Genomic DNA, 17270 nt, shown 5'->3' on the forward strand with positions numbered 1-17270 from the left:
GAGGAAACCCACGCAGATACGGGGAGAACATGCAAACTCCATGCAGGGAGGACCCGGGAAGTGAACCTGGGGGTCTCCTAACTGGGAGGCAGCAGCGCTACCACTGCGCCATCGTGCCGCCCCTATGAATGAAGTCAGATTATCTAATTAATTTCGGGAGTTCATTCCAAAGTCTGGGTACTATGGAGCTGAAGGCCCTGTCACCCATGGAGTGCAAGTTAATGAGAGGCTCAACAAGATTACCAGAATCAGAGGACCTTAGTAGGCAAACAGGAGCATAGGGATTTAGAAGGTCACTGATGTAGTCCGGTGCAAGGCCATTTAAAGCTTTGTAGGTTATTGATAGATGGATATGAAAGGCACTATATAATTCTATCTATCCATCACATTATCTATCTGTTTATCTATTCAATTGACCCCGTGCCAACCACTGGCTCAGTGGGTAATTACATTCACTAGAGCCATTACATCTCCCCAATCAGAGCCATTGCAGGGGCTGCTGGGAGTTGAAGTTTTCTCTCCCCAGTAGCGCCGCTACAAGTTTTTCTTTGACAAGTGTGGCTTTTGTTTTTTTGGCTAAATATCAGTGGAGGTGTCTACTGCTTTTCAAGTTAAATTAGCAGAAATAACTGTTTGGAAGACTGGCTGAGAACTCTGTCTACTAAAACTTATACTTTTTGATGGTTTTAGTAGTTTATATAAGTTGTAATATTTTAGAAATGCCTGAATATTATTTTTGTGCCCCGCCCCATCTTTTCATTTCCTCCCACAGAGCCTGAAATCCCGTATTTCGTTATATTTAATGGAAGCACCATCCTCATTTCGAAAAAAGAATTTCAAACCGTGACTACAAGGTTTTTTTTTGCTATCGGATACAGGCCCCTTTCTTATGTGGAACTGAATCCTGTTTCAATTCCGATCTGTATTGTCCGTTCAAGGGTGTGCCTTGATTATGTTAATTTTGTACAACATATAAAGAGATAAAGGAGATGGGTGTGATGACAACACAGATCTTAAAATATTGTTATTTATCACAATCAAATGTTCACCAGCTGTTGGGATTTATCAAAGCATGTTAGGAAGACTGTGCCAGCACTTTGGATTCCTCTTGTGTATCCCTATTATTTTCTGAAATGGAGGTGGAGGGATCCTGTCCGAAAATGCTGAGGCATGTAATGCCGTAGGCCTTCTGTGCTGACTCATATTTAGGAAGCAAGTACAGCGTTTGTAGTATAGAAGAGCTTCAGCCGAAAAGCAAAAAATGTATAGTATGGCCTTACCTGAGTCACTACATTGCAACACATCTGCACAGCGTCCGTGTCACTTTAGCCTGAACGTGTGCCTAACTGTTAATTCTGAAAATACATTTTGATTTAGTTTTAGTCTTATTTTGCTGAGCTAAATTGTATTGTAGTTTTACTCACAATTTAGTCCTTTAATTATTGTTTGTTTTAGTCAACAAAAAAGTAACTGAGTCAAAACAGTCAAAATCAAGTGGATATCTTATATGCAGAGAATATGCTGTACCTCTACGCTATTCGACTAACATGTACACTTATGTACAGAAGCGTATTAGGGCAATGGACAGGAGAAAAAAAAATACAGACTCGGTGAAGAACAAAAAGTGTTTGCTGAGAACATTTCCACTTTATTCTCGACATTTCCCTTTTAATCTCGACATTTATTTAAAGTCGAAATTTCCACTTTAATCTCGACATTTCCTCTTTAATCTTGACAATTCCTCTTTAATCTCGCCATTTATGTCGAGATTCAAGTCGACATTTCCACTTTATTCTCGACATTTCCACATTAATCTCAACCTTTCCAATTTTAATCTTGCAATTTATATCGAGATTAAAGTCGACATTTCCACTTTATTCTCAACATTTCCACTTTAAAACCTTGTTTTTTCTCTCTGTAATTTAACTTTGCCATGTCATAAATTTAAAATTAATGTTTAATTTACTAGATTTTCTCAAACCCCGTCTACACTGAACATACACCTGGGAACAACCCAGCCCAATCCCACCCGCTGCAAGGCAGCAGCACAACCTCCTCATCCCCGTGCCCCCCTGTGTTTAATACACGCTCTAATGCATTTCATCATGAAAGTGATATGAAGTGTTTATCTTAGTATTCTAAATGTTCAGAGAGCAGGAATATCATAAAGTGGAAGAAGAGGAAGTCGGTTTAAGAAGCACATAGTGAGTAACAACTGGGTTGGGGAACACTTACTACGAAGCATTTAATGTGCTACATTAACATTAGTTTTGACGGGATTTGAGAAAATCTTGTAAATTAAACATTGATTTTAAGACGAAGTTTACGATGTTCTACTTTAATGACAAAAATAAACTACAAGAATAAAGTCAACATGTCGACATTATTCTCGACCTAAGCGTCAAGATTAAAGTGGAATTGTCGTGAATAAAGTCAGCATGTTGACTTTAATCTCGACGTACACTTTTTTTCCTTCTCTGTGGCCCTACTGTGCATTCGTACTAATGAGCCAAACAACATGTAGTGATTATTGAACATAAAAGAAATAGGTGTAGAAAGGATTTACTTCAAAAGATCTTGGTCAGATAATGGCACCTCTGGCCTATCATCTCAGTTTTCTGTCCTTCAACATGCCTTAGTTAAGCTGTTATAAGATTTTTATGAAATCTTTATGTTTTTAGACCTCCCTGAGTCTGAAAATAGCATTTATGGAATTGTGTCTGTGTGTATCTGTGTGTGTGTGTAAACACGATAACTTGAGTACACTTTCTCATAGGGAAACTATTGTAATTGTCCAAAAATTTGATTTTGATGAAATCTCGACGTTTAAGACCTCCCTGAGTCCGATTTACTTTCTCGTAGGGAAAGTATTCCAATCATCTAAAAATTCGATTTCGAGATTTTGATGAATCTTGACGTTTTAGACCTTCCTGCCTCCGAAAATACAATTTTTGGAATGATGTCTGTGTGTGTGTGTAAACATGATAACTTCAGTACGCTTTCATTTAGATCAACCAAATTCTGCATACAAGTATTCAGTACAAAACGTTGATTTCTGTCAACTTTAGCGGAAGTGGAACTTTATCTTTTATTCATGCAGCAGCAGAGTCTGATTTATTCAGCTTTACTTTTATAATAATTGTTCAATATATTATTAATTTGACTCTCTAAGAAGACAAAGAAAAACTCCCCCAAAAAAACACTATTGTAGGGAGAAAATGGAAGAAACCTCAGGAAAGGCAGTTCAAAGAGAGACCGCTTTCCAGATGGGTTGGGGGTGCAGTGCTTGTCAAAAAAAATGGGGGTCAATACAACACGATACGCAGAACAGAACACGAGTCATCCTCAATACAATATAATAGTGCAATAGAAATATCACAAATACAGAGCAGAATTCAATGATAGATGATATCCCATAATACGATTTGGATTTGTTCAGAGAGTCCTGGAGACCTCGACCATCAAGCTGCCTCCCCCTATTGACCATTCCACTGCTGAGTCTGTGCTGGGCCAGCCAATCTGATGAAAGAACCCCTCTACCTGACGATTCCTGCGATCCTCCTTTATAGATGACTTTACCTTAGAGAGACAAAATATCTTGACAGGTGGGCAGTGGCATCAAGTGCCACATTTGTGTACCGAGAAGAGAAACAGAATAGGTGAGAAGGGTTAGTAACAAATTATAGCTATGATATTACTTATGTTTTAGTGCTAATGACTAACAACAGAGATGCAGTCTGCACAGTTAATCAGCAGCTCTAGTCAGGGTGTGCTAAACTGAAGTAGTGAGTCTTCAGCTGAGATTTGAAATCTGAGACTGAAGGGGCGTCTCTTATAGTAGCAGGCAGACCAGTCCACTGTTTAGGGGGTCCTGTAACTAAAGGCTCGACCTCCCACTGTTATTTTATTAATCCTCACAATCTTAAGTAGACCGGCATCTTGAGATCTTAATGTGCGCTCTGGTCTGTAAGTCATGATAAGTTCAGACAAGTAAGCCAGACCTCTGCCATTTAACACTAGAATTACCAGAGCCTACGAAAAAACTCGTAAATCCGCCCCACCTTAAATCGGTTCTTAAAACTGTTCTCACCTCTCCGCCAGCGTCTTTTGTTAATCTAAATGTGCTGATAAAAGAAAAGCTGCAAGTAGCCGGCTATTCCATCCCCCCACCGACTTAGAACGTGCACAAACTTCTCCCAGCTCATGCCTTGATTGATTATCTGGGAGTGAAATGGAGTTTTAGAGTGGAAATAATAGATCGTTGTTGAACACACGCATTTCATGTCTGTTCCGTTTCTACAGTAATCTGTGTAAACACATTGTTAAAACAGAAACGTTTTTTATATTCTACTTTGCTGCCTGATTTTTATCAGCACATTTACACTCACCTAAAGGATTATTAGGAACACCTGTTCAATTTCTCATTAATGCAATTATCTAATCAACCAATCACGTGGCAGTTGCTTCAATGCATTTAGGGTTGTGGTCCTGGTCAAGACAATCTCCTGAACTCCAAGCTGAATGTCAGAATGGGAAAGAAAGGTGATTTAAGCAATTTTGAGCGTGGCATGGATGTTGGTGCCAGACGGGCCGGTCTGAGTATTTCACAATCTGCTCAGTTACTGGGATTTTCACGCACAACCATTTCTAGGGTTTACAAAGAATGGTGTGAAAAGGGAAAAACATCCAGTATGCGGCAGTCCTGTGGGCGAAAATGTCTTGTTGATGCTAGAGGTCAGAGGAGAATGGGCGACTGATTCAAGCTGATAGAAGAGCAACTTTGACTGAAATAACCACTCGTTACAACCGAGGTATGCAGCAAAGCATTTGTGAAGCCACAACACGCACAACCTTGAGGCGGATGGGCTACAACAGCAGAAGACCCCACCGGGTACCACTCATCTCCACTACAAATAGGAAAAAGAGGCTACAATTTGCACAAGCTCACCAAAATTGGACAGTTGAAGACTGGAAAAATGTTGCCTGGTCTGATGAGTCTCGATTTCTGTTGAGACATTCAAATGGTAGAATTAGTCAGAATTTGGCGTAAACAGAATGAGAACATGGATCCATCATGCCTTGTTACCACTGTGCAGGCTGGTGGTGGTGGTGTAATGGTGTGGGGGATGTTTTCTTGGCACACTTTAGGCCCCTTAGTGCCAATTGGGCATCGTTTAAATGCCACGAGCTACCTGAGCATTGTTTCTGACCATGTCCATCCCTTCATGACCACCATGTACCCATCCTCTGATGGCTACTTCCAGCAGGATAATGCACCATGTCACAAAGCTCGAATCATTTCAAATTGGTTTCTTGAACATGGCAATGAGTTCACTGTGCTAAAATGGCCCCCACAGTCACCAGATCTCAACCCAATATAGCATCTTTGGGATGTGGTGGAACGGGAGCTTCGTGCCCTGGATGTGCATCCCACAAATCTCCATCAACTGCAAGATGCTATCCTATCAATATGGGCCAACATTTGTAAAGAATGCTTTCAGCACCTTGTTGAATCAATGCCACGTAGAATGAAGGCAGTTCTGAAGGCGAAAGGGGGTCAAACACCGTATTAGTATGGTGCTCCTAATAATCCTTTAGGTGAGTGTAGATGACAAAAGACGCTGGTGGAGAGCTGTGATCAATTTTAAGAAGCGATTTAAGGTGGGACGGATTTACAAGTTTTTTCGTAGGCTCTGGTAATTCTAGTGTTAAGGCTTTATATGATAAAAGGAGGATTTTGAAAACTTCCCTAAACTTAACCGAGAGTGAGTGTAAGGATTTAAGAACTGGAGTTATGTGTTCATATTTTCTTGTTCTTGTAATAATTCTTGCAGCAGCATTTTGGATTTACTGGCAGCTCTTTAAAGAACAGTTTGAACATCCAGTGAACACCGCATTGCAGTAGTCAGTCCTACTAGAATTAAATGCATGGATTAATTTCTCTGAATCCTGCTTATTTAGAAATATGCTATTTGAAATTGGAAAACATCAAATTTTCACTTATAGGATCTGTTCCAAACTTTTTAAAATCCTGGTAGGATCTAATCAATAACATTTTAGATTAAGCGTTTATATTGGGGAGAACGACTCCTTTCTCTCTTTACTACTCTCAAACGTTTTACTCTGGCTGTTGGCCTTCCTCTATTTGTAACTGGTGGAGGTTAATTTGTATTTAGTTTTGTTAAGTTTGACCTGATTATATGCTTTAAATAAATTCAATTAAACATCCATTAAATAAATAAATTGTCACCTTCTTTACGCCCATTGTTTAGCCAAACCTTTTTTGATTATGAACGACGTGAAATGCACGCTGAAGAGTGGCTCATGATATCTGTCCTGCACGGGATGTGGCGTCTGCAATGTACTTTTATTTTTTGACTTTGCTGTCCCTTCAACTTAAAGGGAAAAACCTGGGGGTTGGTGACAGAATTGGCACTCCAGCCACCATAATAAAACCTGACACTGGTTCCATTCCATCTGAACTAGTGTGGTGCTGAGGTGTCACCTGTTGCTTGGCTGCACTCAGGTCCTAATGTGGGATCCTGAGTTGGTTTGTCATGTGGTGGATGCGACAATGCGCTGTATCAGTACCTGCTTCTAACCTTTCTCTCTCTCTCTCTCTCTCTTGTCTCTTTGCAGATAAATGTTGAATAGGGCAATGGAGGCTGCTGAGGAAGCAGAGCTGTGGCCCACCGATGGCTTAACCAGAACGAACTTGCAACTGCCCCCTGAAGCTGATGCACTTCTGCAAGGCAAAAGTCCAGCTGCCCGCTTCCTTCAAGCGGAGTTGGGCCTAAATAGGCGGCTGCAGGAAATGACGTTTTGTGACCCAGTGAAGTACATTTATAACCCGTTGGTATACGCCTGGGACCTCCACCTGTGCTACGTTAACAAGTATTGCCAGGCGCACAAGACTGTGCTTTTCCTGGGGATGAATCCTGGACCTTTTGGAATGGCACAAACCGGGGTGAGTGGCATTGGAAACATTCCCTGTTCTTTTTCTTTACCTCATAATGAGTTCTGTTATCTCTTTCTACAGGGAGATTCACTCTAGAGAGGCCCCAAATATTCTGTAGTAATTCTCGTTAGGATTAAGCAGTCTGAACCCAAAAAATCCGCCTTCTACCTTAAGTGTAATCGATTGCATTACATGCAAGGCTAGAAGTGGTTTCCGTTTCCTGCCAGACATATTTTGACACGGTGCTCCACGTTCCTGAACATGCTTGCAAGCGTCTCGGTTGGGGGAATAGCAGCAGTTTCACATTGGATGTTTTCCTTCAGATCTTCCACAGTGCGAGGTTTGCTCCGATAAGACTTCTCCTTTGAGCAGACCCCAAATGAAGAACTCTAGTGGTGTCAGATCTGGCGACTGTGGTGGCCAAAGCCTCTGTTGCCGAAGAAGGACTCAGTTTCTGCCATGCTCCTTGCCCATGTGTGACATGTTGCTCCATCCTGCTGGAAGTCACCTTCCGTTAACTCACGATCACCCCGTTGATTCTGACATCACTTAAATGAATTGGTGACCTGATAAGTTGGCCTCAGGTGTACTGTACACCTTCATACTGATGAGGTGACTGAGTAAAGGGGTACGGGCAGTTGGTTACCCAGAAGTTGCAAACGGAGGTTAAAGGTCACAGCGGCTGTCTAGCGCCTACCTCATCACTCTGATGGCCTGTTGGAAGCTCCATATACTAAGCACATTGCACGTTATTTCATTCAGATTGTTTTGTCCTAGCGAGAGTTACTACAGAATATTCGGGGTCTGTTTTGAGTGAATCTCCTACTGAGGAGTCGTCTTTTGCCCAAAGCTGGTTCTGTCCTTCTGAGCTGCCCGCCAGCACCCACCTCCCTGACCATCAAGTGAGGTCAGAGGTCAAAAGATCAGCTAAACAAATGAGTCAATAAATGGGGCTTTAATTTGTCCCCAGCGTTGCATTCATCTGGTGTCTAATTGGCAGATCTGTCGATGGCTCGAGGTGAACTATTAATGTGACATTTGGAGGGGAGTTCAAAGCGCGAGTTTGTTTTGTGAGAGGTTATGGCTACCGATCACGGAAGCCAAGGCTGAACATTATTTTTTTCTTCCTTGAAAATGAATAATGCAGCTAGCAACGGAGGGTTTTATTCAATTAAGTTGTGCTTAGAACACCACCTTTGCAAGAAGCTTGTAATTATATGCATTTGGAGGGAGAACACATTGAGGAAAAAGAAATGCCAGTAAATGAATAAAACGAACGTTCACCTCTGTGCGTTTATTATTTCTTTTCACTTTCACTTTGCCTTCAAAAATTAATAAGAGTTTATTTCCTTCACATACAAATACAGTGCTACCAGTCAATTCAAAATATTAATAAACATGAAACCTGAATGTTTTGCAAAAGAAATGTGAGTGTGAACATCATCAGGGGAATACATATGTGTGCACAATTATTAGGCAACTACTTGTGTGCAGAATTATTATGCAACTAAAGGAAAAATGAAAAATTTCCCATCTCACTTGTTTGTTTTCATCTGTTACAGTGAGAATAATAAACAACTCAAAATTTACAAATAAACATTTAAAAAAAAAAAAACCTGACCAATATAGCCACCTTCTTTTCAGTAACAATCATAAGCCTTCCATTCATGGAGTCTGACAGTTTCTTGATCTTGACTATCAACTTTTTGTGGAGCAGTGACTACAGCCTCCCAGACAGTTCAGAGAGATGTATTGTTTTCCTTCCCTGTAAATCTCCTGTTTAAGAAGGGCCCACAAGTTCTCAATGGGGTTTAGGCAAAATCAACCAGAATGTTCAAGCAAATTATAGAAAAAAAGCCGATCTAAATCAGTTTAGTAGTTCTCTCGTGAAAAGCAGAGAGACATCCAGCCAAAAATATATTGGATTTTTTTATATATTCAACTACAAAGACGCATCTAACATGAACTTCCTAGGTGTCTTGGAACACATCCTATTAACCGAAAAAGTACCAACAGAAAATGCACAAGAAATAAGGTGCAACATCGCCAGCCAGCTACGCACAGGACAACCGACCAAAGATATTTTGACAAGTCAACTAAAAACTCTACGATTGCTATAGAATGACAACAGCATCATCATCACACCAGCCGACAAAGGAGGCGCAACTGTCGTCTTAGACAAAGAACAATATACCACAGCAATGGAATGCTTTCTGACACTAACACTTATCAACAGCTGAGTAATGACCCAACGAAAACTACACTTAATAGAATAAACACTACTCAGCCCAAACTTCGGTATAACAACCACCTGGATGCACAGAATTATTACAAAATTAAAATCCAACGATGCTATCTGCTAATTCGCCACAGTGTACAAAGCACCCTTTCCTCCACTATACTCATTAAATAATCACAAATAACAATAATAAACAATCCTCCACTCCCAGACGCGTTGCCACCCTTCCACCCAGCTCAGCTCACCGTCTGGGAGCTCCCATAGTCCTTTTATCCTTCCTGACCCGGAAGTGTTCCCAATCCCCAGTCCACGTGATTCTCTATCACTTCCGGGCCAGGTACGAGTCCTTCTTCTCACCCCGGAAGCACGTCGCACTTCCGGGTTATAGGGCACAAATAAGTCTTTGGTCCTCCCTGCAGCTCCCTCTTGCGGTCCCTGTGGTATCCAGCAGGGTCTTGTATAAAAACTACATAGTCCATGACTCCCTGCTGGTCTTCGGGGCACCTCCATACTGCAGGAAGGGCTCCATCTGGTGGCCTGGGGGTATTGGCCGGGATGACAAGCCGGCCATATACCACAATATACAGTGTATATATATATATATATATATATATATATATATATATATATATATATATATATATATATATATATATGATATGATATCTATACTAATAAAAGGCAAAGCCCTCACTCACTCACTCACTCATTCACTCACTCATTCACTCACTCACTCACTCACTGACTCATCACTAATTCTCCAACTTCCCGTGTAGGTAGAAGGCTGAAATTTGGCAGGCTCATTCCTTACAGCTTACTTACAAAAGTTGGACAGGTTTCATTTCGAAATTCTACGCCTAATGGTCATAACTGGAAGGTATTTTTCTCCATTAACTGTAATGGAGTAGAGCTGCAAAGACGTAGGGGGCGGAGTTTCGTGTGACATCATCACGCCTCCCACGTAATCACGTGAACTGACTGTCAACGCAGTACATAGAAAACCAGGAAGACCTACAAAAAGCGCTTAAGAAAACATGCATTATATAATTGAGAAGGCAGCGAAACAATAAGAAGCGAGCGAGTGGCATATACTACCATATTCATGAGTGCTGCTACCTCGGAAAGAAAGCAAGGTGTAAACCTAAACTTTAAATTAAGTTCATAGACAGGCTACGCTGGCGTTTCACATGCCCACAGGTAATGCGGGATACAAGTTTAATGAGAGGACGAGGATATAAACGAGAGTTTTGATCACTTTGTAACTAAGTTAAAATTGTAGGTGAAGGGGTGTGCTTATGCAAATTCAGAGACTGTGTTTGTGGGGATTGACAGTTAAGGGTGGGGAGTCACGTCATCATCTCCCTCCCATTTACCTCAAGTTAATACACACGCTGTCTCTAGAGTTTCAACACACTGAATCCTCCAGGCACTACTTACAAAAGGTCACATTGACAAGCGTGTTACGCTATTTTTAAAATCTTTCCTTTTCTTAGCACAAGCACAGCTGAGAAGCTTCGATGCATGTGCTCCATAACGTTAAAAATAATGCATTTAATCACACTTTGCATTACAAGCAAAGGGGAGCTTTTGTCAATGCATGATTTCCTGGTACACGGATTACATTGATCAGTGCATCCCGATTCATTTTACCCTCGCACCACCTTAGTTTGAGAAGAAGTATGAAAAATATGAGGTTAACACAGAAAAACAGATCACCAATTCAAGCTTTATGAATAATCGATTCGCCATCAATAATTGTTTTGGTAAAGCCATCCTCCTTCCATTTTATAATTTTTCCGCCACTAGCCATGATTAAATGAACGGTAAAAAGTAAGAGCGCGAGGGTGACTTATTTAGGCAGGAATATATATGACAGCAACACTCATGACAATGTCAATCATGTTACGTTATTATTAAAATGTTTCCTTTTCTTTTCATTACTTCTTTAACACACTACTTCTCCGCTGCGCAGGCGGGTATTTTGCTATATATATAATATATGAATTACCTCCAAAGAGCGCTGAGACTTTTGATATCATGAACGTGTGTAAAAGGGGTCTCCTGCCCAGCAAAGTCGAGCAGCCAGCGCTGCATAGCTGTGCCGGCCTTTGAGACGCTGACTGCGCTTCTGCCTTAAGTCAAAGTGAGCACTTTTAATTTTTTTCATCCGCCCCATGAGCTATAGCCCAGACAAGTGCAAACACGGACCCTTTTCTACACCACGGCAAAATAATATTAAGGCGATTCACACTTTCTTTTGCACGATATCGATTATCAGGTCCTCAGCTCGGATTATGAACACACGCATACGAGTGGAGGACTCACAGTGCCATCACAGCCGATTAATGGCGGGACGTCTCACCAGTCTACACAAGACCCACGCGACTGTCGCCAAAAGGCGATCATAACGCCAGCGAACACATCTCTCTATACTATATAAAAGAAAAAGGCAACTTTCCTTTCTTTACACCTTTTTCCTTTTATCCCAAACCAAAGCCTTTCTCTCTTAACACGCAGAGGACACAAAAATAATTTTCTTTAATTGCCGGTAAGGCACATTACCAGAGGCACAAATTTGAACGCTCACATAGAAAATGTAATTTCTATACCACAGCCGTCGTGTAGCGCCTTTCAAAAGGGATCTACTACCGAGAGATGATCCATATACATTTTAGCTGCTGTTAGTAAAATTACTTACCTGTTGTGTTACACAGTCTTTAAAATGTAGTTTACCCAAACCACTCCAGTAGTGCTCAATGTACCTGTACTTCTTAAAACGTTAATGTTTTACTGTTTAATAACTTATAGACTATATTTCATTATTTTTCCCTTGCACTCAGTGACCAAAGCTATACACACACATATAGACACATACAAACATACACACAAGTATATGTATGTGTATATATATGTATGTATATATATATATATATATATATATATATATATATATATATATATATATATATATATATATATATATACACACACACACCTATCTAGATTATATATATATATACACACACACACACACACACACACACACACACACATACATACATACATACATACACATACACACATATATATAATTTGTGTGTGTAGATATGTATATTGATATGTAGATATGAAGATATGTATGTATATATATATGTATATTATATATATATGTGTGTGTGTGTGTATGTATGTATGTATGTATGTATGTGTGTGTGTGTGTGTGTGTGTGTGTGTGTGTGTGTGTGTGTATATATATGACAGCAGCAATACAAGCTGTGAGAAAACAGTAAAAGGAGGCGTGTCAGACGTCGTGGTACATTTTCTGATGCAGCTACGAAAACAACTTTGTGACGCTGCCACCAAATACACAAAACAATTACTTTGACAATCATGTTACATTATTTTTAAAATGTTTCCTTTTCTTTTCATAACTTCTTTAACACATGCCATCGCTGCAAGCTGGTATTTTGCTATATATATATATATATATATATATATATATATATATATATCACGGGCGCACGGTGGCGCAGTGGTAGCGCTGCTGCCTCGCAGTTAGAGACCCGGTTCGCTTCCGGGTCCTCCCTGCGTGGAGTTTGCATGTTCTCCCCGTGTCTGCGTGGGTTTCCTCCGGGCGCTCCGGTTTCCTCCCACAGTCCAACGACATGCCGGTTAGGTGGATTGGTGATTCTACATTGGCCCTAGTGTGTGCTTGGTGTGTGGGTGTGTTTGTGTGTGTCCTGTGGTGGGTTGGCACCCTGCCCAGGATTGGTTCCTGCCTTGTGCCCTGTGTTGGCTGGGATTGGCTCCAGCAGACCCCCGTGACCCTGTGTTCGGATTCAGCGGGTTAGAAAATGGATGGATGGATGGATATATATATCACAGCGACACTCATAACAGTGACAAAACAATTACATTGACAATCATGTTACGTTATTTTCAAAATGTTTCCTTTTCTTTCTCTTTCCTTCTTTAACACACTACTTCTCCGCTGCCAAGCGCGGGTATTTTGCTATATATATATATAAATATATAGATAGATAGATATATAGATAGATAGATAGATATGAGAACAACACTCATATCAATGACAAAACAATTACATTAACAATCATGTTACGTTATTTTTAAAATTTTTCCTTTTCTTTTTCGTACCTTCTTTAAAACACTACTTCTCCGCTGCGAATCGCGGGTATTCTGCTAGTACTCTATATTAGAGAGAGATGGAAATGGGAATTTTTCTTAACTTCTTCTCCTGTTTATTTATTTATTGACTTCTTTAACAGGTGCCCTTTGGAGAGGTGCAGTTTGTGCGAGACTGGCTGCAAATCACCGGAGAGGTGACTCGTCCTGAAGTGGAACACCCAAAGCGACCGATCCAAGGGCTAAATTGTCAAAGAAGTGAGGTGAGCGGTGCAAGATTTTGGGGATTTTTCCAGAAACTGTGTGTCACACCAGCAGTGTTTTTTCGCAACTGCTTTGTGCACAATCTTTGCCCTCTTGTCTTCATGAACGAATCGGGCAAGAACCTGACTCCCTCTGACCTGCCGGCAGCACAGCGAGAGAAGCTCCTGCAGATGTGTGACGAAGCTCTCTGCCAGGTGGTGCAAGCACTGGGGGTCTCCACCGTCATAGGTATCGGCAAGTTGGCCGAAACGCGGGCCCGCAAGGCTCTGTGCACCGCCGGGATGGAGACTCGTGTGGTTGGAATCATGCATCCATCTCCTCGAAATCCACAAGCGAATAAGGGCTGGGAGGAAATTACTAGGAACAGACTTGAGGAGCTCGAAATCTTGCCTTTGTTAACCTAGAGACATGAATTGACTTCATTGTTTTGTTTTTTTTCAAATGTGTTTAAGCAGATGGACTGAAATGGAACAGAGAACAATCCTGACTAAACAATGAAGATGTTCGGAAAAATGTCTCTAAATTATCTTCCTCTATGAACTGCTTGAGGTCGATAAAACAGATAAGCTATTTAGTCCAATTTTCCTCAGTACAGCGTCTAGCTGGTCAGGTTAGTACACGTGTCTTCAAATGCTTGCCCCTTCACACTGCTGCTACCCATGCAAATTTTTTACTGTCTTTTTTCTCACACGTGTTCAGTAACATCCAATTGGGACTCTTTGTGCAATTTTACTGATATATGATGAGGAACATTGAAGCTGTAAGCATATAACATTACTGGGCATTTGAAAGGTACCTTGAGGTTATGAATGGCATCTAGTAAGGGGCAACACAAAACAGAAAAGGTCTCCATTAGTCAGATCTTGTATAATAAAGTCTAAGTTTACCAAGGCCTCTTTTCCATATACTGGGTGAGCCAAAATGAAGTATTAGATTTTTCAAGGCTATTGTGTGAGGTAGAGGCAGCCAAGTGGACTAGGGGCCCTTTGATAGACGATCCCTTGTAGTTTTCAGTCAGCCACATGCCTTGGTCCGGTGCACACCGTTGCTTTCTTTGTCAAAGTGTTCTTCAGAAACAACGAATCCATCATCACTACGCAACGCGCCATCTGAACGCACTTCAGCATTCTGTCCCAAATTGGAAAACAATTCTGAATTTAGACAGACGGGTACAACATTGAACAGAAAATCTCCAGGCCGTCCTCGGACTGTATGAACAAACGCCTGAAAACATCCAAGCTGTAAGGGCATCCATTTTGCAGTCTGCTAGAGGTTCAGCGTACTTCTGCCTTTGGCATTTCCAACACATCTTTGATTTTGCATGATGACCTTAATTTCTATCCATACAAATTATGGGAGTGCAGGAACTCGCTGAAAGAGACCGGGAGAGATACGTGATCCGCGGAGATCCATGCAAGTTTTGCGTGAGAGGCTGATCTCCGTGTGTGGCGATGTCAGGTGGCCCTGACATTCGCCTGTTCTTACTCAGTGCAATTTCTTCTCAGGTCGAAGGTCTACACACGCCAACCTCAAAATCTTGAAGTCCCTCAAGAACGCCATTTGCCACGAAATTACTGCTATTCCCCTTGAAATGGCCAAATGAGTCATACGGGCGTTCAGAAATTGTCTCGAAAAGAGTGTATCACTAATGATGGCCACCACCTTGAAGACTTCATTTTTAAAACACAGTGACAAAAAGTCTATTCTGTATACCCTTTCTTGTGTCGTCATGAAACTTATTTTTATCTTGTAGCGTTTTTGTAGCATAAACGTTTGAAATGTGGTACTTCTTTTTGGCTCACCCTGCATATGTTATACAAGGAATTTACTGGTTAACTGTCAGGTTAACAAATTCAACCCAACAATTTCCCAGGTCAACCTTATTATGACTCCTTGGAATTTAGTGACGTAGTTAATGAACGAGTGAAGCTGTAAACTTTCAGCATTTACCACGCAAACCTTCATGGCAGCCTTGTATAGGGTGGTCCAGATCAAATTATGCAATTTTCATTATGCTATAACTTAAGTTTATTACATAGAACAACACGCGAAAAATACCTGACCAACGAGAAGTGTGCGAACTAACGACATAAAGAATTGTCTTTGCGCCGAACTGGAATGGTCCCTGCATAAATCAAAGTCATCCAGACGATCTGGATCTGCATAATTAGATCTGGACCACCCTGTATACAATGCACATAACATTAATGTGCATGGAAAAATAAAAACGAATCATCACAGACCTTTAACTCGATAGTTTCCAAAAATGATCACGTGAAGTTTGCTTTGCATTTTTTTTTTTTTTTAGCTGTTTGGAAACTAAATAGGGCAGAATCTGAAATAAAAGTGAGCCAAGGTGAGCAGGAAACCATTTAGCCTGGTTACCACCAGACATGGGCATGTGCTGTCTGGCTCACAGCTGGTTCCGTCTTGTTAAATTGAAAGCATTTTTCATCTGTGAAAGGAGCTGTGCACTCAGACAGCAGTGAAACAGAATTAAAACAAATGGAGCGTAGGGCACATGAGGTGGAGAGGGAGCTTTGTGCTTCTCAAATGTGGTAGCCCCACGTCCTCCGGAGCTTTGCTGCTTCATATTTTGTACAACCGTTGTTTTTTTTTTTCTGGTTCCAAAAATTCTGGCAATGTCTTGAATGCATTAGGAACAAGTGTGCAAGAATATGGAAAGAAAATGCTAGAAGCCGAAACATATACAACATTTGGCCATGGCTGGTGTTTCCTGCCTTGCACCCTATGTTGACTGGGATTGGCTCCAGCAGACCCCCGTGGCCCTGTAGTTAGGATCTAGCGGGTTGGATAATGGATGGATGGATGGTATTTCCTTTTAGACAAATTCAAAACCACTTGTTATGTATGGTGGCTATTAACCCTTTACACGAGAACCAGATTTCCAGTTGGCTTGCCTGGAGCTGTCTTGTGAACGACTATCCAGCCTTTGCCATCCGTACGTACACAGAAGAGCAAATTGCATGAAACTCAAGAAGTTTCTGGGATTCAGGCATCAATTGTTAGTGAATAGTTAAAAACAGTTTAGTCACCCTTCACGGAATTGAACCCTAATCCAGTATAGCGGACATAGAGGAGTTGCTTTTCATGGCATTTACCTTTATGCATCTACATTACGACCCTAACGTGCGTCTGCCTGCCGCTATAGTTTTGTGGTAAACCCTGCGGCTGGTGGCGTTACCATCCCTTTGGGAATTTTTCTGGCGATGCGCACGTGCCCAGTGTAGGCAAACATCTATGTATCTGCATCGTTGGCTGTTTCAGTGTAAATAGTTAGTAACAGTTAATAGTGAATTATTAGTAAATTTCCCCTTGTGGTAAATAATCAAGCCTTGACAATACAATACAAAGTCAAAGCGAACTTTATTGTCATCTCAAAGCATATATAAGTATACAGATAGACGCAATTGCGAAGCTCAGGGTCCACAGTGTAACAACATGAAGTGCAAATAATAAATTAAATTAAAAATAGAATTAAACTTAAAACACAAGCAAGACAAGACACTGTGCAAAGACAAGACAAAGAAGTAGCAGCAATATTGACGTGTAGTAAGCAATATGAACATCAATGCAATCTAGATACATAAATATAGTCAATTAAATATGTATTATAATAAATAAATAATAGATATAGATAATACA

The 17270-nt window shown here is 40.9% G+C and overlaps 1 protein-coding gene across 1 annotated transcript in view; it reads left to right on the forward strand.

Annotated features, from left to right (window-relative positions):
- Window positions 1-14754, forward strand: part of smug1 (single-strand-selective monofunctional uracil-DNA glycosylase 1) — a 37175-nt gene extending 22421 nt beyond the window's left edge. The window contains exons 2-3 of the mRNA XM_039746702.1: window positions 6640-6967; window positions 13484-14754. Of these exons, the coding sequence (XP_039602636.1) occupies window positions 6644-6967; window positions 13484-14008 (849 nt within the window). The 5' untranslated portion in view covers window positions 6640-6643 and the 3' untranslated portion in view covers window positions 14009-14754. The remainder of the gene's footprint in view (window positions 1-6639; window positions 6968-13483) is intronic.
- Window positions 14755-17270: the final 2516 nt, after the last annotated feature.

This window comes from Polypterus senegalus, chromosome 3 (assembly GCF_016835505.1).
Source record: "Polypterus senegalus isolate Bchr_013 chromosome 3, ASM1683550v1, whole genome shotgun sequence".
NCBI classification, from domain to species: Eukaryota; Metazoa; Chordata; class Cladistia; order Polypteriformes; family Polypteridae; genus Polypterus; species Polypterus senegalus.